The following is a 25,410-nucleotide window of genomic DNA, read 5'->3' as shown; positions in this document are numbered from 1 at the left end:
ATCGAGGTGGACTTGGCAAAATGAAAATTATGAAACATGTTAGTTAATTAAAAAAAACTCCTAATTATTGTTCCTAAATCGATAGTAAACAAATCATTTAGAATTTCCCAGCAATTTACTTCCCTAAAGTCATTAACTATGTTTGAGATTTCTATTTAGTTGCTTCTCCTTATGTATAACTTTCAAGACCTGATTTCTACGCTAGGCAGCTAGTGTGTCGGAACTTTAGTTCAGCCTTGTGGTAAAACCTTTTTAAATAGTCATTTTTCCTACAGCACCTTATAAAATTAAAAGGCAGATAGACGCGTGATAGAGAATATCGGTTGTTCGTTATTATTTCAGTGTTCATTTTCTACGTTAAATTTGGCAATCTGTATAAAATTTATAAAAATAGTTTTAATTTCTATAGGAGATGTTATAGTTTTTTTAAGGAAAATTAGGGGGATTTTTAAGAATAGCACCTTTTGTTTTTTTTTGGTTTTTGTTTATTGTTTTAGGTGTATTATTTGTCAAGGATTACAGAAATGCCAAAAGTTTTAAGCGCAATTTATTATTTAGAAAGATATGATAAATATAAAATTGTTACTTACCGCCAATATTTATCTCGGAAAATACATAATATTTTTGTACTTATTGGGTGAGGTAGGACTGATGAAAAATTAGATTTAACGGCAAGATACTACTAAATTTAAAAAAAAAGTGCTAAGTGAAAGTTTTTTTTTATGGCGAATTCAATTTGTTTTTTTTTATTAATTTTTTCTAATTGTTAATTAGTGGTCAAGGAATCTAAAAAAATAAAATTATTTTGCGGAAAAATGTTTTTACAAGAAAAAAAAGAAGCCAAAAAATTGGAATCTTGAAAAAATGGGCTTTTTATTGGTACTGCATTATACAAAGCTTTTGGGTAAAGTAGGACTGATGAAGGATAAAATTAGAAAATGTGAAAAATGGGAATTATTCTTTGGGCGCAGTTCCTAACTAAAAGTGAAACTGGACTCGTATTGGCGCCTTATGGCGCCGCGCACTCACTTCGCTCGAGCGCTGGGGGCCGCGGCGCCACCCCAGCCCCCTTCTTGCTAATCAAGCAGTGCCATCTATAACGCAATCTAGAGGACAGTACCTAGTATAGTCTCTTGTGGTGCGAATTAAACAAGGGATAGCGACTAAGAGATGAATAGATCCCACACGAAGGAGTTTTCCCTCCTATTAACTCCACATACGGACATCATATCCAGTGAAAACGTACCTAGTATCTAGCGAATTGAATTCGCCGTAAAAAAACACATTTCACTTAGCACTTTTTTTTTAAAATTTAGTAGTTATCTTGCCGTTAAATCTAATTCTTCATCAGTCCTACCTCACCCAATACGTACAAAAATGTCGAAATATTATGTATTTTCCGAGATAAATATTGGCGGTAAGTAACAATTTTATATTTATCATATCTTTCTAAATAATTTCTGTAATCCTTGACAAATAATACACCTAAAAAAAAAAACCCAAAAAAAAAACAAAAGGTGCTATTCTTAAAAATAGCCAAAATGGGGAAAGTCGTGAATATTATAGTGATATTCTTTAGGAAAGTGAAAATTTCACAAGCCAATATTCCTAAAGTTGCGTTGGATAAAGATAACGTGTCATCATATGGTGTGATACAGTGTCGGTTGTTCTTACGTTAATATTTCAGTAATAAGTGTTTGAATTGTTTATGTTATATTTCGGTATGAATAATTCCAGTTATTCAAAGCAGTTCAGTCAAAGATAATTTAAACTCGTACCCTAGATTCGAATACTGAGAGCTTTCCTATTGACGGTTTTGTTACGAAGCGTTTACCCTTTTCCGGCACGTGACCTCAGAAAAATCGGGCTCCATCGGTTGTGGCACGGCCAACTTCGATCACGGGCTGCCGCGATATAGCGCGTGATCGAAGTTGGCCGTGGTTGTGGAAAGGCGCAAACCATGGAGCGAATTTTTTCTGAGTTCCGGCGGGAAGTGGGTAAACGCTATCGGCAACGCGCGAGAGAGTGATTTCGAATCTAGGGTACGAGTTTAAATTATCTTTGGTTCAGTTAAACAACAACTAGTATTCGTCAGGATGAAATGTATCTATTTTTTACTACAGCGGGTTACACAACGAGAAAATAGTAAGCGGGTTTGATGGGATTTTTAAATTGCTGTAACATCGTTCAATCTTTTTTTTCTTCTTCGCGTATCTCCTTTATATATAAAGAGAGTACGCAAATGCTTCACTCAATATAACTAGAAGCCGAGCCGTTTTCGCCATTGAATTGGGAATAGTCCCGGGACCCGCTAGAATGACATAGGCGCGTTCGGTAGTCGTGGTTTCGCGAAACAAATTGTGAAATTTCCAGTCGGCGCACTCAGCCGTCAACTCTATCATTATACGGGTGGCGCCATCTATAACTTCCAAAGTACATTAGTACCATTAATTCGATTGTATAGTATATAGTTCCCACCGCTAACAGCGGATGGCGCCACCGATTATAATTTTAATGAAACATTTAAATTGAAATCTACCGTAACAATCCAAACTTAGACGACTTGACAAACTTTGGGTTTTTTTGGCAAATTTCACTTACCTCCCCCCCCCCCCAAACATACTCTCTTCGGTACGCCCCTGGGAATGGTTTTAAAATTGTATAATTCGTTGGTAGCTAATATGGCACATTGGTCTAGGAACGCTTATTGCACGGACGGGCATCTTATGCGAAATTTCGTTTTCGTCTCTAGTGATATTTTTCCAATAAGTGGGTAAGAATTATATAATATTTCAGCTATATAAAAGATATTTAAAAAATTACCAGAATACAGACCGTTTGTTGCAATTGTCCACCAAGAAATACACGAATATATTATGATATTTTAACAATCGAAGCTTTATAGAAAGGTGATTGGTTAACAGTACCCCACGTTGTGATTACTAAAAATCAATTATCTAAATAAATTATAGTAAAATCAAAATCAATCATAAGTAAATTACATGATTTGTGTAATTTTAGATAAACAAGATGTTATGGATAAGTATGATATTCATTTTAGGGTGTGTTGTTTGGATCCTTATGAGTTGAAAATGGCAAATGAACATGGGGCTAAAATGCTTTGTTTCAGAGTTTTAGGCCCACAAAAACCACGCACCAAATAAACGAAATAGCCAGTAATGCGAAGTGTTCGGTATTCTGCCTTGAATTCAATTGTTTAGATTTATTAATAATTAGTTTTTTAATAGTGAAGCGATATACACAATAGCAAATGTCAAAAGTTACTAATTGAACTAAGTCCTACAATGATTTTATTATTGCCAAGTTCAAATATTTCAAAATCGACACTGTTAAACAAAGTCAGCAAATTTTTAAATAAGCAAATTGTACGAGGCGAATGCCAATTCAAAGTATTTTTTCCGATGGATGCTGGGATAGAAAATTTTCCGCAAATCGGAAAAATAAGAAATTGAAACATAAATTACTTTTTAAAGGTTTTTAATGTTTTTAACTTTTCATCGATATCAAATGTCTAATATCAGTAAAAATACTAAATAATGTTACATTGTTAATCAATTTAAACTTGTCTAGAGGTTTAGTTTTACTTTTAGATTTGAAAAAATGATGTGAAAATTCCGTTTGGTTTTAATTGGCAAACAATATTAAACTAATAATGGAATGAAAACTTTTTTAATGGCTTTGGTCATTTTACTGAAATTTTTCCGACTTACAACACTTATCTTATTTGTTCTAAAATTTCTAATCGTATAGGATTAAAATATTATCGAACCAAATTTTATAAAATATTAATGGAACCAAATATTCGGGTTCCCAGTTTTAGATCCAAATTTGATAAAATCTTATAGATTCAAACATTTAGGAACAATCATTGATCCAATCTTAATGTCACTTAAGTTTTCGGATGCAAATTTGATCGAATCTTATCGGATCCAACATTATTGGATCAAACGTTTATCACATATTACCTTATCAAAATATTTTTAATCTTGATTTGATCAAGTGTCTCTTCAAAATTGATCAAATCTTATTGAATCAAAATATCTTGGATCAAATTTTGATCTTATTTGGTCTGAAGCAGGGCGGCCCAAATTAAAGGTATATAAATTTGCCTTTCAGAAGATCAAGAGTCGAAGTTCCATTTTGAAGGGGGAAGCGGTTTTTTGATAAGGTTATAATATACAGGGTGACACGGCACGTGCGTAAACATTAAGGTGATGAATAAATAGAAATATAAGTGTAGAATATAATAGAGTGCCGCGCGTGAAAACTGTAAAAATAAAGAAAATTCGAAAAAGCGTTAGAGCCTGTTCGTCTCACACCAAACCAATCGGTGTTTCAGTCCGCCGATAACCGCTCTCCCTCACTAATTCCAGGACCTGTTTAAGTTCTATTACCTAAGGTAAAATAGTGGGAACAAAAACTTCAAACTCCCAACATTTGGTGCCGAAACCCGGGATGATCAAACGTCGCGATAACTAGTTCGCAGTGTGAGACAACTGATTGAAGTGAAAGAAATCAATCAACAAAATGCCAAAGAAAAGAAGTCAAACAAAACGAAATCAACCTCAAAATTCGGAGGACACGACTTCGAGCAGAGTAGTTAGAGAAACAGCTATCATAGAAGATTTAGAGTCGGAGGGAGATAATCCAAACCGACGTGAGCCGATGGAGTTACAACGCCTTAAGCTACAAAGAGAAACAGTTCGTTCTCAAATAAATAAAGTAATCAAGGAAATAGAGGATCTACTCAATAATGTTAACTCGGACGTCGCTGATGTCGAAGATCACCTTAATATACTGATCAGGAAAGAGCCAACGCTGACTTCGTTGGAAGAACAAGTTCAAGATCAAACGCTCAATCTAAAGGAACTCCAACGAGAGTTAAAGGCCGCCGACGAGTACGTGGATATAATCACCATCGCAAAATCAAGAGCTAACCGGAGAATAAAGGAGGCAGCAACGCGAGCTATCAACGCCAGCCAAGTTCACGATCCAAATAATAACATCGCAACAAAATATGACCATCTGTCAAGTACCTTCGGTGACCAAGCTTCCCGAACTCAAAATGCCAATCTTTGATGGAGATATTCTGAAATTCAACGGGTTTTGGAGCAGATATCAAGCGGCGGTTGATAAAACCAACCTTCCTAAAGTAGAAAAGTTTAACTATTTGATATCATATCTACCAGGTGAAGCTAAAAATTTAATATCGAGTTATGAAGCTGACGTTTCTGATGGCTCTTACGACGAAGCTGTTAAATTGTTGAAAGATACCTACGGCCGGACAGATCAAATGATACTGCACCATCAAAAGTTAATGTTAAAATTAGAGCCAGTTACGAAAGTTAGAGATTTAAAAGGGTCGCGTAATTTGCTTTTGTCGTGCGAATATCACACCCGTAGCTTAAAAGCGCTAGGTTGTGATACTGGGAGTAGTAGCTCATGCTTGTGCCCGGCTATCTCGCGCGCTATACCCGAAGAAGTGAGATTAGAATTTAGGCGTACGCGTACATCGGACGCTGAATGGAATTCCGATACGCTCGTAGCGTTTCTGCGCAAAGAAGTAGAAAGCCGCGAAAGATGCAGTCTTCTAGGCGGAGAAATCGAAAAGGAGAAATGTGAAAGCAAACACCCCGTCAAACCGCCAAAACCAGATTATCAAAGCGCCATCGAAAACCCTTATTCAAGTTCCGCGGCAGCCCTCTCAACGCGGGTAAATCAGCAGCCTTTTCAAGGAAATACGTATTGCATTTTTTGCGAAGTGGACACTCACGGGTCATCAAATTGCTCCGCGCATTCCATTGACACGAAACGAGAAAAAATCAGCAAGGATCGAAGATGTTTTAATTGCCTAAAAAGGAATCACAACGCGAGGGTTTGTCCTTCAAAATTTAGATCGTGTCGAATTTGTCACAAAAACCACAATATGTCCTTATGTCCATCAAGCAACGCCAACAAAGGCGCACCGAAATCGAAACCAAAATCAGAAGAAAAACTAAAACGTACCGACGAGAATTTCAGCACAGAAAACAAAACATGCGCCTCAGTTACGGTAAATCAAACTGTATTTCTACAGACAGGGCGAGCGATCGCGAGAAACCCCCGAGACAACCTTTCAAACAAGGTGTCGCGCGTAAGATGCTTGCTGGATGGAGGGAGTGAAGCCACCTTTGTCCATGAAAGCGTCTCGCGTCAACTCAATCTGCCAGTGATAGGAATTGCCTCAATAGCTATAAACAATTTTGGGAGCGAGACACCTGAGTCATCTCGAAGAAGAAAAGTATTGTTGACATTGGAAAACGTCAATCAAAAGGGAACCAAAATCGAAGTAGTGGCCATTGAGGTCCCTTATATTTGTCAAGCGGTCGCCAATGTGAGCTGTGAAGCAATGAAGAAATTCGTGGAAGCAAACAATTATCAATTGGCGGATGAATTTGGACAAGGTCCAAAAGGTGCTTACAAGGTAGACGTTCTCATTGGAAGCGATTTCTACTGGGAATTCGTAACTAGCAATATGCAAAGGTTAAGCCCTTCGTTAGTGGCGCAGGAAACAAAACTAGGCTGGACTCTACAGGGACCCATCAACGTAAATCAAACTGGAATTGGGAATTATGAAGTGGTGCAAGTGCTACGAGTCAGTGTTGAAGAAATATTGATATCGGATACGATCAAAAGGTTTTGGGAGCTGGAGTCGCTAGGTATCGATTCAAACGAGGACCAAGTTCCGACAAACAATAAAATTATGGAAGAGTTTCAAAACAATGCCACCTTTCAAGGCGAACGTTATCAGGTTAAACTACCTTGGCTCGTCGAAAAATCAACTCTAAAGAACAACTTAAGCGTAGCAACAAAGCGAATGGGAAGTTTAATCAAACAATTTGAAGCAAATAAAGAATATTATGAAACCTACAAAAGTATCATTATGGAACAAAAGGACATTGGAATCATTGAAATCGTAGAGACTCCAGACACTCCAGGAACATTTTATCTTCCACACCAAGGAGTCAAAAGAGAATCAAGTAGCACAACCAAACTTCGAATCGTGTACGACGCGTCAGCCCACGCCGTTGGAGAACCGTCCCTAAATGACTGCCTGGCATCTGGTCCAAATTTAAATCCTGAGCTGCTTAAATTATGGTTACGCTTTCGAAAACACGCCATAGCCGTAATATAAGATCTCGAGAAAGCCTTCCTGCAGGTGGAATTAAAGAAGGAAGATCGAGATTGTCTAAGATTCCTGTGGGTCATTGAAGAAGGTGGTAAATTCAAAAGAGATCAGTTTCAGGTGTTTCGAGTAACAAGGGCCGCGTTCGGAGTTACAAGTTCACCATTCCCTTTGGCAGCTACAATAAAACTACATTTAAAAAAATACGATCAAACTAAAGAAGAAGTCATATCCCTATCTAACGATATCTACGTGGACGACTGGGTATCCGGAAATGATGATGACGATAAAGCCTATGAAATGTCTTCAGGCGCCAATCAAATTATGAAGGAGGCAGGAATGCATCTTAGAAAGTGGAAATCAAACTCAAAAACATTGGAGAAAAAACTTAAAGATGGGCATCAAAATTTCATTTTTCCAAGTCGCTCTCAATGTTTCAACTTTACAAACCTTTTTGGGAGCCCCCTCCCCCTCCCCCATATCACTCAATGAGACGCCCCTGACCAGTGCTTATGGCTTAAGCGCCACCAGTTTTGAAATCCTGGTGACGCCACTGGTTACTGCAAAGGCCAAGGTTGCGCCATTGAAGAAGAGGCAACCCGAATTATCACTTCCTCGATTGGAATTGTTAGCGTGTCTGATTGGAGCCCAACTCGTCAACCACATCAAAAGCGTTTTCAATAAAGGAAATCTAATCATTAACATGTGGAGTGACTCAACTATAGCGCTTCATTGGATCAAAGATAACCCCAAAGCCTGGCTTCCTTTCGTCTCAAACAGAGTCGCCGAAATCCAACGCGTATCGGATCCGCAAAGCTGGTCGCATTGCCCCGGCAGTCAAAACCCAGCTGATCTCCTGTCAAGAGGAATCGAAGTCAAGAAATTGATCGAAGGAGACGCCTGGTTCTCTGGTCCGACGTGGCTGGTAATGGGTCAAGAAAATTGGCCAAAAAATCCAGTGGAAAAAATCTGCTCAGCTCAAGGAGTATCCGGCTGAAAGTCGAGCTCTAAAAAATAACGATAAAATTCCTTCAAATTCAAAAATTCTATCGCTGACACCAACGTTAGGACCTGATGGGTTAATTCGCGGAGGTGGTAGGTTGGAACAGTCCGAACTGAGCTACGAGGAGAAGCATCCCGCAATTCTCAACAAGGACCAAAGACTAGCTTATCTTATAGCCGAAGAATGCCACAAACGGGTCATTCACGGAGGTGTTCAAGCTACCTTCACGCAATTACGTACGAGGTACTGGATTCCCGCCGGTAAGCAACTGGTAAAAAAGGTTGTAAACGATTGTACAACATGTAAAAAATATCAGTCAAAACCAGGCGAAATGCCATTCGCTCCTCTTCCAGCGGGCCGAAGCCGTATCTCGGAGGCTTTTACAGTCGTAGGAATTGATTTTTGTGGGCCGTTGTTCATAAAAGGCAGAAATAATGACAAGGACTTGGAAAAGTCATACGTTTGTCTCTTTACGTGTGCCGCTGTCAGAGCGGTACATTTAGAATTGGTCCAAACTCAATCAACCAGAGATTTTTTACTGGCTTTTCGTCGATTCGTGGCCAAGAGAGGACTTCCAAGTTTAGTAATCTCGGACAATGCTAAGAGTTTCGTAAAAGCGGATTCTGAACTTCAAATAATCTTTAAAAACATAAACAAACCGGAGGTAGAAAATTATTGCGCTAACCACGGAATCACCTGGAGATTCAACACGGAAAGAGCCCCTTGGTGGGGCGGCTTTTTCGAGCGATTAATACGTTCGACCAAAACTACGCTCAAAAAAGGACTAGGCAAAACCACATTAGACTATCCTGAGGTGCAAACAGTATTAGCGGAAGTAGAAGCTGTTATTAATTCAAGACCTTTGACCTATACATCTTCAGATGCGGGGGAACCAGAACCTCTAACCCCAGCTCATCTACTGATAGGGAAACGATTGACAACTCTGCCATCGCAAAGGGTTAAAATAAATTTCGAAACGCAAACTCGAGGAGAGATATTGAAGAGAGAACGTCATCGTCTCATTCTTATGGAACGGTTATGCGGTCGCTGGAAATCTGAATATTTAATGGAGCTACGCTCCGCCCATCACACTCCTCCGACTAAAAATGAAACCTGCTTCAAAGTGAACGACGTCATATTAGTTCATGATGACAAATTATCTAAACACATGTGGAAAATGGCTGTAGTTGTAGAAAACCAAATCGGGCGCGACGGAAAAACTAGGTCTTGTCTCGTGAGAACTGCAAATGGTTCTCTTTTGAGAAGACCAATTCAGTTATTATACAAATTAGAAATAGGAGAAACGGAAGCGCAATCTAATTAACTGAGAAATGCTGGTCGCATTTCGGGCGGGAGTGTAAAATAAAAAATATATATAGTATCATTAGAAAATTGATATCGTGAAGTCATTAGAAAACAAATAGTAATATAGTAAAATTGTAGTATAAACGTTTATTTGTAGCATTTGTAAATATAAATATAAGTGTAGAATATAATAGAGTGCCGCGCGTGAAAACTGTACGTGTTTCTTAAAGAAGAGTTTTATTTTTTATTGTTAGATGCGAATTGCTGTAGCTCGAGAAAAGACGTTTTAAAATTTGTATCTCGTGATAAATGATTTTTCAAAAGGGACTTGTTTTCCGTTAGGCTTAGTAAAAATAAAGAAAATTCGAAAAAGCGTTAGAGCCTGTTCGTCTCACACCAAACCAATCGGTGTTTCAGTCCGCAGATAACCGCTCTCCGTCACTAATTCCAGGACCTGTTTAAGTTCTATTACCTAAGGTAAAATAGTGGAAACAAAAAACTTCAAACTCCCAACAGAGGTAGATGGCGACACTATAAAGTTTATGAAAAATAAACTTTTTTAAAAAGTTATTAATTTATTACTAAATTATAGTACTTTAAATTCTTATTAAAAATATATAATTTTTGTAATTTAAATTAACAATCAATTTTAACAGAAGTTAACACTCTCCGCCATAGATGGCACTATAATACGATTTTAAACCATCCAATCAGGAAAGATAATTTTGTATTTTAAATCTCGACAAAACCGTTCTCCACTAAAAACTGAAAACTTTCAACCAATCGTTGAAAATTAAAATTATGACGTCATGCTGCTATCAGAGCGCCATCTACTAACAAATAACGCCCTCACCACGTTACCTCGGAGGAATATTACCCCTTTAAAGTCGTCTTTGCCAGTGTGGTTTCGTTACCCTTGATGTCGTCAACCACTCGAGCTCTAGTCCATACGGACCCGATTTTCAAGTTAACATCTCTTAAAAAATGCAAAGAATACATATTTTTTATTTATTAATAATTATTAACAATAATCATATTGCTCGTCGTTATTGTTGATGATTATTATTATTGATTATTATCATTAATCATTATAGATTTAGCATATTAATGTTCATTCATGCAGTAAAGTTTACTGCATGAATGATCATTAATATGCAGTAGCTAAATCTATAATTGAAATTATAGTTTACTGAGTAAACGAGGGATAAAAATTGACGGAAACAGAAGGATATGTCCCTTTCTCGTGTTCTATAAACTACAAAAATTTAAATTAGTTTGACCGTGTCATATTTGAGAAAATTAAAGGCGAAAAACGCGAAACATAGTTAACTCCTTTATTCTTTGGTAATATTAATTAATTGATAATTTATCCCCTAAAAGAGGTACACGTCTATACGTCGTATATTTCGATAGATCGTGAAGTCTTCTATCAACTACGTAAATTAAAATTAGTTTGACTGTGTCATATTTGAGAAAATTAAAGTCGAAAAACGCGAAACAGATTTAACTCCTTTATTCTTTGGTAGTGTCTCAGCCGTTATAAGGTTTATTTCTATAGAAGGTATTTTTAGATAGATCGTTAATTGTAGTATTATTTTCGTAGTTTACAAATAGATTTGATATACTCGCTCCAAGATTCGAAAAAATTCAATTGATTTTGTTCGCGCCTTTCTTAAATCCGACTGGAACTGCACTGCCATCTATTTAAGATTTTTTGAAAATTTTTGATTTTTCGCCCTTTTTTGGTCTAAAAGTAGTTTTTTTTTGATAATTTAAGTTATGTTAAGGCATGGACACTGTATCTCTTACCGGACGGGAAAAGCAGCCTAAAAGAGGTACCCCCTCACTGTCCGTTTGCGGCCTACTTCGTATTAGCTGAAATAGTCGGCCGTACTCGATTTGCAGGGCCGTCAAGGTCATTCGAAAGAATGTGAACCTTATTTCTTTATCGTTTGAAATGCGCCATCTACTGGGGATTCGCTAGGTATTATGGGTATCAACATTTTCGCGATTTCTGTCTGCTTAGCTAGGACTGTATAAATCGTCTGCTACTTAAGTTATCGGTAAGGCTTAATCAGCGCCGTAACCAGCCTTAAAATTTGAGTAGGGCACTAGTAGGGCACTGTTTTTAGTGGCGTAGTATGAACGAGCGAGGCGTTCCGCAATGTATATTTTTAAATAGACCTTTCCATAAAATGTTCGTTACGGGGAAGGAAAACTGTTTTAGATCAACGTTATATATATTACTCCTTGTTTTTACCCTCGCTCGATTCTTGAGCTTGGTATGTCGTCTGCTGCTGAGTGTAAGTATTTACAAAACACGGCGGATTAAAATTAATCCCAGTCATTTTAATAAATTTGTTATATCAAATGTTTAAAGAAGAAAAGTATTTCGTTTACTTCACAGTCATAATAGGAGGGGATTTAAATATTTAAAATATCAAAAAAATTTGCACGGTTTCGATGATGTTTAACAGTTATGTTTTTAGTCTTGTGAACTAAGGCTTAACATTTCATTGACAGCCACAGTAGTGAATCGGGTAAAGATTGTTGTTTATCATAAAATATTAGCTAATAAATATATGAACAATACTTTCACAGAGTTGATATAAATATTGCAATAATAATTCACTCAATTAGTGTCAAAAATAAATTAAAATCAGTTTGAATTCCGAAGTCACTGAGCCTAACCCGAGCTCCGCGTAAAATGTTTGGGGAAATTTTTACCGGAAAATGCAAAACGTACAGCCAACCTTTTGTTAAGTTTGAGCGAAATTGGTGGTGGGTGACGTAGAAAAAACAGTGAAAGCACGTAGAAATAATTTATGAAAAGGCCTATTGATGGAAATTGTAATGTTTTAATCTGTCATCCAATGTGCGATGGGCAGTCAATCAGAGACTGTAACCAAAGCTGAACGGGCTTGTCTTACACTAACAAAGGAGAGTACCCGAGGTGTTTATTTCCGATTTTCTTCAAAGTCAGCCGTAATGCAGACCTATATGAGATATGAAATTTCCCAAAAGGAGACACTGCACTACCCATTCGATTTGCCATGGCAACCGAAAATGTTTTTGATCACTTAAAACTAAAAAATCTCCATTTAAAAAAGCATGGGATTTTCTCGGTTTCACAGGGTCCTAGCCACGAAATTTTTTTTAAATATGAAAATCACGAAATGGGTAATTTGGACCACATTTAGGAAAATTTCATAAAGTTTCGGTAAATTGGAACATTTTTGGGGTAAAAGGGTAACAATTTTTGGGTAAAATAAGGAAATAAGTATGAGCCCGATACAAAGCACCAATGTTTATGGAGAGGAATGAGTTCGAGACGAGCTCTTGTGTTTGGAAGAAAAAAAATATGAAACCGAGACGAGCTCTCGTGTTTAAAAAAATTATGAGTTCGAGACGAGCTCTCGTGTTTAAAAAAATTAATGAGCTCGAGACGAGCTCTCGTAGTTAAAAAAAACTATGATCCCGAGACGAGCTATCGTAGTTAGGAAAAACTATGATCCCGAGACGAGCTCTCGTAGTTAGGAAAAAACTATGATCCCGAGACGAGCTCTCGTAGTTAGGAAAAAACTATGATCCCGAGACGAGCTCTCGTAGTTCGGAAAAAACTACAATCACACTATCAATTTTTATTATAATTATCCTTATTGACCCAAATTTCTTTGAATTAAATAAATCATTAGGTTACCTATATTTTGCTTTCAAAGCAAATTGCTTAATTTAGCTAAATGACTAGTTTAGTCTCTTATCTTGAATCATTATAGCTAGTGGTCTTAATAAGAAGTAGGTGAAATATCTAATTGTAAAAACTTGTCCTAAGTTGAGGTAAGGTTCCTCGATAGGGGAGGCACCAATTCATGTTAATAGCATAATTAAGGTAATAAAGCTCCAGAATATAAATTGAATATGATGAAAAATTGACTGTGTATCCCCCCCCTCTCTCTTTGTATTAAACTGTGAATTATTTTAACATAAGCATACTATCTCAAAAAATTAAAAGTAAATTATTATAATAAGTAACGATATGACGTTATGATAAATTCAGACCACGGGAAATCTTGAGTGTATACTTCAGTTTGATAGTACCCACTTTAGAAATTAACTTAGGGCTACCTTAAGCAGTGTTGTCATGCGGCAGCGCAATTTAAATGGACCCTTTACTTATCAATGATATAATTATTTATCAAAATTATTAAAATACCCCCATTTGACCTTTTACTATTTTATGAGCTTTAAAAATAAAATAGTAAAAAGTCAAATGGAGAATAATTATATAGTTTTTACTGGGAGGATAGATTTGTTAATTCGTTAAATTTAATATCTATATTAATATTAAGTATAGCAATAGACTCTTAATATAATAGTATTAATAATAATGTTAATTCTCCCTTTATCTCTTTTGCTTATAGGTGTCCTAAAATTTAGTTTTGAATTAAATAAATCATTAGGTTACCTATATTTTGCTTTCAAAGCAAATTGCTTAATTTAGCTAAATGACTAGTTTAGTCTCTTATCTTGAATCATTATAGCTAGTGGTCTTAATAAGAAGTAGGTGAAATATCTAATTGTAAAAACTTGTCCTAAGTTGAGGTAAGGTTCCTCGATAGGGGAGGCACCAATTCATGTTAATAGCATAATTAAGGTAATAAAGCTCCAGAATATAAATTGGTTAAATGGGTAGAATTGAAGCCCCTGAAAGTTTCTTTTGCTTAGGGGTAGTGTTAATAAAATTAAGATTGAAGAGATTAAAGCAAGGACACCTCCTAACTTATTTGGGATTGAACGTAAAATAGCATATGCAAATAAGAAATATCATTCAGGTTGGATATGCGGTGGTGTTACAAGAGGATTAGCTTGGTTAAAGTTTTCAGGGTCATTGAAGAAATTTGGGTCAATAAGGATAATTGAAGAATTATGTAATGGCGCATAGTCTTACGTATGCAACTCTGCTCCACATTTAATCTCTTTAATTTCCCACAAACGTTTGAAATGATAGGGAGCAAAATTAACAATGAAAACGTTTCATGCCGATTAAGAGGCTGTTCAAACCAATTGTGCCTAATAAAAGAACAAAAATTAATACATTTTCGATTAAGGATTTCCGGAAAATAACATATTTTTGTAGAGAATGGTCAGTCATTATATTCACAGGTGAGACAAATATTTTTCGGTCGTTTCTGTTTACGCAGGCTGCTTTTGCGATTAAGCTGGTGATCATTTCAATTGGAAGCAAAATAATTTAGACGTATATAAACGAATAAGCAACGGATTTTCAAGCGTAATTGAAAAGGTTTTTTAACAAAGACTGCAGAAAAAATGAAGTGTTTATTGGTAGGTCTGTTTGTCGTCGTGGCGATCGCGCTGGTTCATTCGGCTGAAGAGCAAAAATGCGATAAAAGCCAATTAGATAAGATTTGCAGTGATGAAGGTATGTTTTTATATCTTTATACTAATCAGTTTAACATAATATTAATATTTTAATACAATATATTATAATTATAATTATTATTACAATTATTATATAATATTTAAACAAAGTGACATTATATAAACTTCCATAAAAAAGAGAAATTTTAATTGAGATAGGGATTTTGGAAATTGTATCCCTTGCTTAGTTCAAGCAACAGGTTCGGTGTTTCCTATATATTTGAGTATGAAGCGGCGAAACAGTTTGTCCGTGTTAATTATACAGCCACCTTTATCATTTATCAATAAATTTTTAAGTAAACCATTTTATACAGTTTAATACCAATATTTCATTTTTTGTATTAATACTCCATCTTTAATACTATTATATTATAAGAAATTACTGTATTAACAGAAAAAAATTAGACTTATGGCCGCTGACTTTGATAAAACAATTTAAATAAATATTTTTCCTTAATGATGGTTTTCTGGCTGTAAGCGGTAACTAGGCCCAAAGATAAATATATTATACACTGAGAAAAAACTATGAAATTGGCGCTGCCTGGTTTGGTGGGGCGAGTAACAAAGTCTAAGTTGGGTTATAATTATTGTTGAATGAGTTTGTATAATAATCTCAATAGCTTGCCTATATTTACCGTGGCATAAAACGCAAATTATTCGGAAACAGGATAACATAACCTTCAATATTTTACATAGGCCTACGTCAAAAAACTACAAAAACCCCTAAAAATGTTATTTAACTTATTTCCTAAGACAATCATTAATTATTAAGTACAAAAAAGATGAAAAAATTATGTTGTATTATTTAAACGTAAAACAATAGTCAAGACCTACTACTCAATCCTGTTGCGAAAGGAGAAACATTAATTAATATTATTCGAACTCTAAGCGCTGTTTTAAGCCATTTATTTAAATTATAAGGCATTTGGTGATCTGAATAAAACATAATAATATAAAATAGTTAGAATATTTTGCAGAGAAAAATAGAAAATATGTCAATACGAAAACTAACTGTATAGTAGGCTACATAACTTATTTTTACCTAAATTTAAGAAACAACATTTTAGTACCAAAACATTGATGAAACTTGTTGCGTTTAATTTAATATTATTTTGAAACATACAACAATAGTCAAGACCTTCGTCTTTATCCTATTGCGTCTGGAAAAATAGTTATTTATATTATTCAAACTTAAGGAAATATTTTAAGGTATTTCTTTAAATTATAAAGCATTTGGTGAGCCGGGAAATCGTAAGCAATTATGGGTCAAGACCGGTTTTCCTTAGTTTCATAAATAATAAATGGAATGGAATTATATGTGTATTAAAATATGAAATATTTCTCTCAGATTAGGACTATAAAAGACATGTTTTAACGATTTATTTTTCAGGAAATAAGATGAAAGAAGAAATGAAAGCCAAAATGAATGATGAATGCAAAAAGGTAAATATTGTATATCAATTTTTCTTTGATAAAAATTTAATTAACCTAAAAATAACTGATCACAGAAAGCCGAACCTTTAATGGCTCGTTGCGCTGAGAGTTGCAAGGTTTATAAAGTACGTTTCGTTATGCTACAAAATTGTTCTGCCAATAATTTAATAATATTATAATTTCCAAAATTTTCTTAGGAATCCAATGATGTTGATAAGGTAAGAAACACAATAATTTATTTAATTGATATCAAATTATCCCTATTGGCGATTGTTAGTTTTAGAATAGGTCGATACGCATTTGACACGGAAGAAGATCCTTTCGCAGGGGTACCGTCATTAGAGGGATATTTTTAAATACCCGAACTTCTACTAGATGGTGCCAACAGTCTGAGACATTTCACTTTTCTAAAAACCAAGTTTTTCCTTTCAATTGAACAATCTTTTTTGTGTAAAAAATCAGAAAGTATTTCTTCCCTTTTCACCAGAATGATTAAATTGGCGCCATCTAGTATTCGTAAAAGCATTAAAATAAATGATCGTTTCCCTATAAACAATTTCGGTTTAAACAGCATATCAATTTCTGTGAATTATTCATTATTAATATTTACAATTTGATTTTTGTCGCTGATAGGTGTGCAAAATGAGAGATCCCGTAAGTACAGAAAATATTAATTTAGCGGTTGGACTTAAATGACGTCATAATAGATATTTTCACCCCCATTTGTATTACAATTCCTCACATCTCCCAAAGTTACTAACCCTTACGCAGAATTAAATTGAATCTATTCAAAGTTTTGGTAAAACCGTTATCGTTTTTCATAAAAAAAATGTTGCGCTTGAATAAATCGGCGGTTATTCTTCAATCGTCATTTATAGACTGCCCAAAATTGAATAAAGTTTTGCGTCCATTATGGTTGTATTATATTATAATTTATTTAATTACCTCAATTTCAGCTTATGAAAGACATGAAGGAACAATTAAAGGTATTTAAATTAAGAAATTCTAAATTAACATCGAGTGTAAATGTTTTTCTTTATATAATTCCAGGATTGCATGTAGCGGTTCTGTTCGTTTTTATATAATAAATCAATATTCACTATTTTTTAGTTTTTATTTGGTTTTGTTTTTAATCCGATCAAAATATTAAATAGATTGATATGATTTATCATAAGGAAAATATTTCTTTTTAAGAGAGATTTCATTAGTTCTTTCTATTCCTGTGTCTTTAGCCGGTTAACGACATGTTTTTTAATGAAATTGTCTTATCGGAGACCTCAACCACAACTATAATTCTATCTTATTTTCGTTGACAAATCCGTTGCAAAAAGGCCCCACCAAGCCTCTCCCTGAAATAGAATCAAAATGGCGGCCAAATGAAAACGGCCGAAAACTTTTGACTGGGACTGTACTTCAGAAACCTTAATTGCAAAAATGATTAAATTTTGGGTCATGAATATAATTAAATTAAATCGGTAAGAACGAGCGTATGCCAATACAGTATCTTACTTTTGGGTCTCAATATATTTGACGACACATTTCTTAGACTAGCCTCGGAATTGACGTCATCCTGCGAAATTATAGCATAGGTAATAAAAACGTATCTAGTTGTATTTAGTCGCGAATTCGTCCTTCAAAGTAAAGTTTTTCCTTAATTATATATAATTTGGAATGGCTTTTTCTATTAACACAGATCTTTAAATCAGAGGCCGCTTCCATTTCTAATATAAATGACGTTAGTGTCACACTCATTTAGGCGTTTCATGGTAATATATTTCTAAGATTTTCCTTTTAAAACTTTTGTCAGTATGTTAATCATTATACGTATTAGATTCAAGTTATACAATTTATTAATGGATGCATTAAGCCTTTTTAGGGAAAAGTGTGTTTGATATAGACAAACTCTATTAAAAGGAAAAATAAAGCGAAAATAGCTCAGTTACTTGCGATTCCGTTTATTAAGCAAACGTGTCCTAGAACCTCTTTAAAAACATTTGAAGGATACCCGTTAACGAATAAGCCACGTGAATTAAGTTGAAGTAAGCATTTATGAAAATATGTTTGAATGTGTGCCCGGTACAAAGTGCATTAATACTTTAGATTTATTGCCGTTGGAAAAGTTTTTCTTTTACAATTGAGATCGGAAGATGCAGAGTTGAAACAAATTGTAGACCAAGTTAATTTAAAATGAAATTTCTGGAATTATGATGAAATTAATTATTTTTTAAAGAAATTAGAAGTATTTAGAAATTGGTTATCTGAAATTTAAAAATGGATTTTGGTAATACACGGCAATTTTAAAACTGTACGAAATTGAATATGAAATTTATTCTGGTTTAAAATTCGGCGAAGACAGAAAATATTTTTCAGCACTCTAAAGCCGTGTTTCCCTTACTTTTTGATAATTGACGTTTTTCGGCCAATTTAAAGATGTGGTTGTAGTATGTAGAAACTAGATTGGCAGTACTCGTCTGAAGTAAAATTTAGCAGAGCACGACTTTTCAATATAAATAAGGACATGGACTTTTGAAATGGAGCTAGAGATATAACTAAGCTTAAATTGTGAAATATATTGGTTGAACAAAAGGGATTGGTGTACTTAGCTATATCGCTTTGACGTATACAAACGTTACTAGTCTTAGATCAATTTAAATATTTACAAACTGAAAAATTTACTGTTTGCATCACAGTTTCACAGTATTTGTCGATATGAGTGCACCGTTGGTTCTGGTGACCGGTGCAACCGGCTACGTCGCCTCTCATGTCATCCAAGTTCTAATGAAAAACGATTACAGAGTTCGTGGTACCGTCCGCAATTTACAAGACAAGAAAAAATACGCGCATTTAAAAGATTTGTCACCGGAATACGAAAGGTAAGACCAACCAATAATTAAATATGTCTTTGGATAATAAAACGGATCCCTTCCGAACTAAATTTCTCAAAATAAATTATCTCTACATTCCATTAAGTGAAGCAATATACGCTCTTTAATGGAAATAATTGTTTTGCGAATCTACCTCAAGTCTTGTTTTGACTGTGTTCATTAAACATTTCATTTAATTCATAAATGTAACAGAAATGAATACTCGTGTTTCGTTAACTAATCGTCCCCAAAAAGTGACCGAGTTATAAGGTTTTTACATAATTTTGTAAAATTCCGTTCCATGGTAAAATATGTATAATTTAAAAACATAAAACAATAGTGACTCTTCATGGATTAAACTTTATAAGGTTATTTAAAAAACCTTAACATAAATTTTAAGCTTTTGGCCGTGGTTCTTTGTCAGCCAACGCTCATACAATGAATTTACAATTCGTTTGCCAAAATAAAAAATATATAACCAGATATGTTTACCATTCCTTGGTCAATGTTTAATTTGTGTTATCTCTTATACTGTTTCTTTAAAACACGGGTTTCCTGACATAATACCTTCGCAAAATCCAAATATATTAATTGATTTTTTTCTGATTTTATGTGCATTGCCAAAACATTCAATTAATCCCTTTTTTTTACAAAATATTTATGGCCGCTTTCTCGGTTTTTTAAAAGATGGTAAAATAAGTAAAAGTGCCGCATTTACTGAAGGGTGGGGCCCTAGGCACTAAGTTGGTGGGGGCCTATGTAAGGAAAGCATAAAAACGCAAAACTCACGTGTCCCGAAGCTGAGCTTATGTCACGAGCAGCAAGCCTGATATGTTTTTTTTTCTTAAACCGAATCAGTGAAAAATCCATTGATGTCATCAGTGTGTAAAATTTTCACTTAAAAACAAGTAACACCGTAAAATTCCACTTCTATAATGAAAACGAAACTTCTATAATGCAAACGAAACTTCTATAATGAAAATGAAACTTCTATAATGAAAACGAAACTTCTATAATGAAAACGAAACTTCTATAATGAAAACGAAACGTCTATAATGAAAACGAAACTTCTTTAATGAAAACGAAACTTCTATAATGAAAACGAAACTTCTATAATGAAAACGAAACTTCTTCACTTTCGCATTGTAAAGTTTCCATAATGTCTATATATTCTTTACATAAGCTTTCCTTAACTTAATAATTCTTCCTTCCACGTGTTCAATAACTAAATTAGAAAATAGTGCTGACAGTCGACTCCATATTCCCAGCCCTTGCTGTTGTGCGTAGAATTAGACTTAAAATATGAAATATTTTTAGCTGAGATTTTACTAGGTTTAACGCTAAGGGGATGGCTAAAATCCCAAATAAATTTACTATATCCAGGCTCCTGAATTTTAAAATAATTATTAATTTATAAGATTTTGATGTCAAAATCTAATTTTTCACGAAACCGGTTCAATTATTTTACTATTAATAATGGGCATCCTATTTTCTAGAAATCAACAAATAGATGTTTCTTTCATGCATTTTTCCGATTTTTAGAAATCCCGTGGAACTGGTGGAAGCCAATCTTCTCGAAGACCATGGTTGGAATGAAGCAGTCGAAGGCTGCCAGTACGTCATCCACACCGCCCTTCCATTTATCGCCGAAATGCCTTCGGACGAGCAAGATGTCATTCGTCCAACCGTGGACGGGACAATGCGTCTTCTCAAGGCGTGTGCCATGGAAGCCCACAAAGGAGTACTTAAAAGGGTCTTGATGCTCCAAAATATCGCCGCCATTTCTGGAGAGCCAGAGGAGAATTGTGGTCGGGTTTACAATGAAGAAGATTGGACGGATGAAAAGTAAGTGCCACATAAGCAATTTCATGTTTAAGATTTAAATTGTCAAATTGCATATAGAAAACGTGGCACACTTGAATTAACCCTTATGCGTCCTTTGAGATGGAAATCGGGCCTTAACAGTGAAACTTAGCCCACTTTGTCGTCACAATAAAGGTTCCATTGGGAGCTAGATTATTAATATTTTCCCCATAACTATCAATGATGTACTTGAAACACTTTTCAAAGTATATTATGGATCAAGTTTAGCTAGGCCATTAAGTCTAAGGGTTTTATGTGTAAAAAATAAATACTATCATTAAAATTTATTAGAAAAATGTTATAATTCAGATTAAGGTTAAACTGTGATTAGATTTATTAGTTAGAATAGAATGATACAAATTAAAAGCTAACATGTAGCATATGGCCAAGGCCAATTTGACAATAAAGCATAATTGCTAAACATAATGAAATCGAGGGACCTATGTACTGGCTGGTTATACCCCAAAAGAAATTGTGCAACTTACGTTTACTTATTCGGGGCTTGTAACTGATGAATGATGTCACGTTCCGATCTGATGGCCATAAGCAAGTTCATCGCTTACGGATACTATTCTCAGGGACGAAGGCCGTTCTCGATTAAAGCGGTGCTCGAGCAGATAGGTGACCGCTGGACGGTTCTTACGTGCTTATACTGAAGCTTAACGAGGCAGCGAGTTAGAATTGTGTTTCGCGCATCTTCTAAGTTCCGCCCATTTATTTAGACAGGAAAAATCTGGTGAACATCATCCATCCAGCGCACAGAGAGAACTTCTCTTTCAACAACTCTTTTGAATCCTCTTTCCGAGTTTTTCCATTGTGGAACTTTCTGGGGAACTCCAGTTGAACTCGACCCTTATTAAACCGCAACTCTTTCTACACGCTTTTAAACTATCCTTTCGTTGTATCGACCTTACCGTCACACTGGTCGCGAGGGGGTGGAATAACTAGCCAGAATAGTTTTAGGGATCCAGAAATATAATAATAGTGCCAAAAGTAAATAGAACAAATAAGAAGTGAAAAAGTAAAAGGGATCAGAAACTGTTTTATACTTATTTGGAGAAAGAACATGGGAGCGCGTACGAATAGGGGTGGTCCACAACTAATTAGTAAATAGGGGGCGCAATTAATTTGGTTGTCCGACCTGATTTTAAAAACTGCGAACGAGTATTATACTTTTCAGATTGATGAACTAGCTTCGTAAGTTAAGAATTACTATTCCATTGTGATAAAGTGTAACACTTAGTCAACCTTACACATCCTATCTTAAAAAAGGATTACAATTATGTTTTTTTAGTGCCGAATTAGTGGACGCACACGCCAAAGCTAAAACGATAGCGGAGCGCAAAGCTTGGGATTTCATGAAAAGTCAAAATTATTTCCAATTTACTGTTCTTGTTGGTGGCTTTGCCATTGGACCAGTTTTTCACAATAAAATTGGAACTGCTCAGGAGATACTGTACAGGATGATGGACCGTAAGAGGATGCCTATGTTGCCGGAAATATGTATGCATTTTTGTGACACGCGAGACTTAGCCGAAGCGGCCTTTAACGCTCTACTGGAGGACAAAGCTGCTGGGACCAGATTGGTCTTCTCTCCTGGGTGCATCTGGGTGAAAGAGATCGCGGAAATATTGCATGGAGAATTTAAAGAACAAGGGTAAATATAATTATTTTTCTAATAAATTAAGGATATAAAAGTTATTCAATTAAGATGGGCTTAACTATATCTAGCTCATTCTCCTCCATCGCAACTATGCAATACCACTTTCGATATGCTCTCATTTACATTTGTTTTCCTAACGGATTAAAAAAAAAAATATTTTGTAGGCTATTGATAGCTGAAATTTATATTGTTATCTTTTGTGATTTATATGGCCTATCAATTGTTGTGCTATTAACAATTGTTTCCTTAACGGCTTAAAATAAATTAAATGTCCAATGTTATGGGGCTTATAATCCATATTAACAATTTAGCGTTTATCGTTAAACGTTTACGCTGCAGTCGCTTTTCTCCACTTAAAGTGGTCTTGGCTTTCTGTAGCAAAATTTCAAATGGTTGCTGTTACTTCTTAGGCGACGGTGACAACTCGTATCTACATCAACATAAGAGTAATACTTTCCGCCCCTTAGAAAGATAAAACCTTAAATGCCAAGTATGGTGAAAAAGTTCAAGACATACGCATAGACAACAAAGTTTAAACAGGGTATAAAGTAAAACTTTAGATGGTGGATCCATTAGTAATATTGTTAGTTGATTTTACGAATATAAGTTTGCAGGATTCACTCGTTCTTCCACCAAATACCAAATTCAATTCAGACCCGTGCGCTTTTCCTATGGGCGATTCTTCTACTGTAGTGGAAAATTGTTCCATCATAGAAGTTTCTGCGTAACTACACATTGAATGACCTATTTACTGTAGAGGTGTATACATGTAGATTTGGTAAAATGTTAAATTGGATTTGAAATTTAGTCACTGGACCTAAATTTACAACCTACAATTTAAAAAAATTTAATACACTCTTCCGTTACGAAACTGTTGGGTCGACTTGCATTCCAAATTTGAATTCAAAAATTACAATCCAAAATGGGTTTTTAAGAGACTTAAGATTAAGGTGAAACTAACTTTTATTTTTGTGCATGTTTCGAATTTTCATATTATCTCCATTTCAAGAAAATCAACATTTGTATGTGAAGTGTTATTTATTCAATTTTATTTTTGTAATTTATAGATACAAAATTTCCCAGACAACAGCACCGTATGCTGTTTTGTGGGTGGCAAGTACCATAGACAAGAAACTCCGAAACTTGCTCAGATTTTGCAACAAAGAGTTCAGTTTTGACAGTTCAAAAGCCATTTCCATGTTGAACATCATCCCCAGAGATCCAAAGAAAACTATTATCGATACGGTTTACAGCTACATTGAAAAAGAAATTTTACACGAAACGAAACATTATCATGGGCAGAGGAATCAATGACGAGAAATTGTATTTTAAGTTCTCTTGAAAGACCAATTCCGCCGAAAGTTTAATGAATGATTTAAATAAGCTTTTTCAAGGCTAACCCGTCAGTAGCTCCTCTGCTCGCTGTGACGATGGGCTATGTATAAAATATTACCACACCTGGTTAATAAACATTTATAAAACTAAAATAATTCTTTAATTCGTTTTTTACTAAGTCACTGAGTTTTTAATTTAATAATCCAATAATTTATTAATTCATCAAGTCATTCATTATAGTTTAGTCTCTAACATAAGAATCCGCAATGGAAACCACTGTGTACATCAAGATCTTGTTTCTCCTAATGAAATGAAGGCAAAATTAATCAATGATTTGGTTTCGTATCGATTCAATCTTAACTATATTTCTTGGTCTTCTCCGTCGTTCTTTTAATAGTGCGCCAGTAGTATGTCTTTACTGCATTTAATATATTTATCTAAAATCTAAGACATCAATTCGCGCTTAATCTATTAAAATACGGGTTTAAAAGCTGCAAGATTGTGTTTATTCTTAGTCGATTTTTAGCGTTGCTCCCAATCGTCCTTTATTATTGAAAAGAAGGTTCTTCCCCAAAAACAATAAAAGTCAGCTAGGCCCCAGTAATCTAGCGAATTTTATTGCCCTTAAACAGGTGACTGAGTTACGATGCGTAGAAGGGTGGTGGCAAACCCTGCATGCCACACGATCGAGCCAACAGCTCCCTACACTAACTATTACCGTTAACCTCGACAAGTTTTTATGGAAGAGGAAACCGAAGAACTCGGGGGAAAACCCCTTAAACCAGTGGGGAGAGAACTTGCAAAACTCAACGCAGAAGGAGTAGTTCCGAGTTTTCACCCAGTGCCACAAGCTGGGATCGAACCCGGCTCCTCTTGCTGCGAGGCAAACAGGTGGCCGAGTTACAATGCGTAGAAGGGTGGTGGCGAGCCCTTCATGCCACGCGAGCCAACAGCTCCCTACCCTCACTATTACCGTTATCCTCGATAATTCAAGTCAGCCCAGAACTTCATTGGTTGCTTAAAACATACGTGTAAAGATACGATCGGAGCGCGCACCCCTCACAAAAACTTCCTTTAGAATTATAAAGAAAATTCTATCGAGTTGGTTATATTCTTAAAGAAGCATTTCCAATATAAATATTTTCTTTAGAGAGCTAAAGAAATGTGTTTAGAAATTTGTTCTTTAGAACGTTGTCTAAAGCCATTTCTATAGAGTTTTATACCTAATGTGATCTATAGAGAGAATTATAAATCCGACCTTTAGAAGTGACTTTAGAACTTCATACCGTATTCACCCTTTAGAGATTTATACCGACCT

The 25,410-nt window shown here is 35.2% G+C and overlaps 3 protein-coding genes and 1 long non-coding RNA gene across 4 annotated transcripts; all 4 read left to right on the top strand.

The window, feature by feature from the left end:
- The first annotated feature begins 4,686 nt into the window (after positions 1-4,686).
- LOC149943706 (uncharacterized) lies at positions 4,687-7,195 on the top strand. Its single transcript, XM_090176156.1, has 2 exons — positions 4,687-5,053; positions 5,211-7,195. Exons 1-2 carry the CDS (start codon positions 4,687-4,689, stop codon positions 7,193-7,195), a joined length of 2,352 nt encoding a protein of 783 aa, XP_090032282.1.
- A 694-nt stretch (positions 7,196-7,889) lies between these two features.
- Positions 7,890-9,513, top strand: LOC149943705 (uncharacterized). Its single transcript, XM_090176155.1, has 2 exons — positions 7,890-8,111; positions 8,164-9,513. Exons 1-2 carry the CDS (start codon positions 7,890-7,892, stop codon positions 9,511-9,513), a joined length of 1,572 nt encoding a protein of 523 aa, XP_090032281.1.
- Positions 9,514-14,822: 5,309 nt separating this feature from the next.
- LOC149943704 (uncharacterized) lies at positions 14,823-17,429 on the top strand. The gene is made up of 6 exons (XR_016481077.1): positions 14,823-14,934; positions 16,324-16,376; positions 16,442-16,492; positions 16,565-16,585; positions 17,324-17,353; positions 17,418-17,429. It is a non-coding gene; the product is annotated as an uncharacterized LOC149943704 (long non-coding RNA).
- Positions 17,430-18,999: 1,570 nt separating this feature from the next.
- LOC149943703 (uncharacterized) lies at positions 19,000-24,071 on the top strand. Its single transcript, XM_090176153.1, has 4 exons — positions 19,000-19,240; positions 20,774-21,076; positions 22,389-22,751; positions 23,825-24,071. Exons 1-4 carry the CDS (start codon positions 19,077-19,079, stop codon positions 24,069-24,071), a joined length of 1,077 nt encoding a protein of 358 aa, XP_090032279.1. The 5' UTR covers positions 19,000-19,076.
- Positions 24,072-25,410: the final 1,339 nt, after the last annotated feature.

The sequence above is a fragment of the Leiobunum rupestre genome, chromosome 5 (assembly GCF_980474605.1).
Source record: "Leiobunum rupestre chromosome 5, qqLeiRupe1.1.hap1, whole genome shotgun sequence".
Classification (NCBI taxonomy): domain Eukaryota; kingdom Metazoa; phylum Arthropoda; class Arachnida; order Opiliones; family Sclerosomatidae; genus Leiobunum; species Leiobunum rupestre.
The sequence above is the reverse complement of the archived record's forward strand: the minus strand, read 5'-3'. Positions and strand labels throughout refer to the sequence as shown.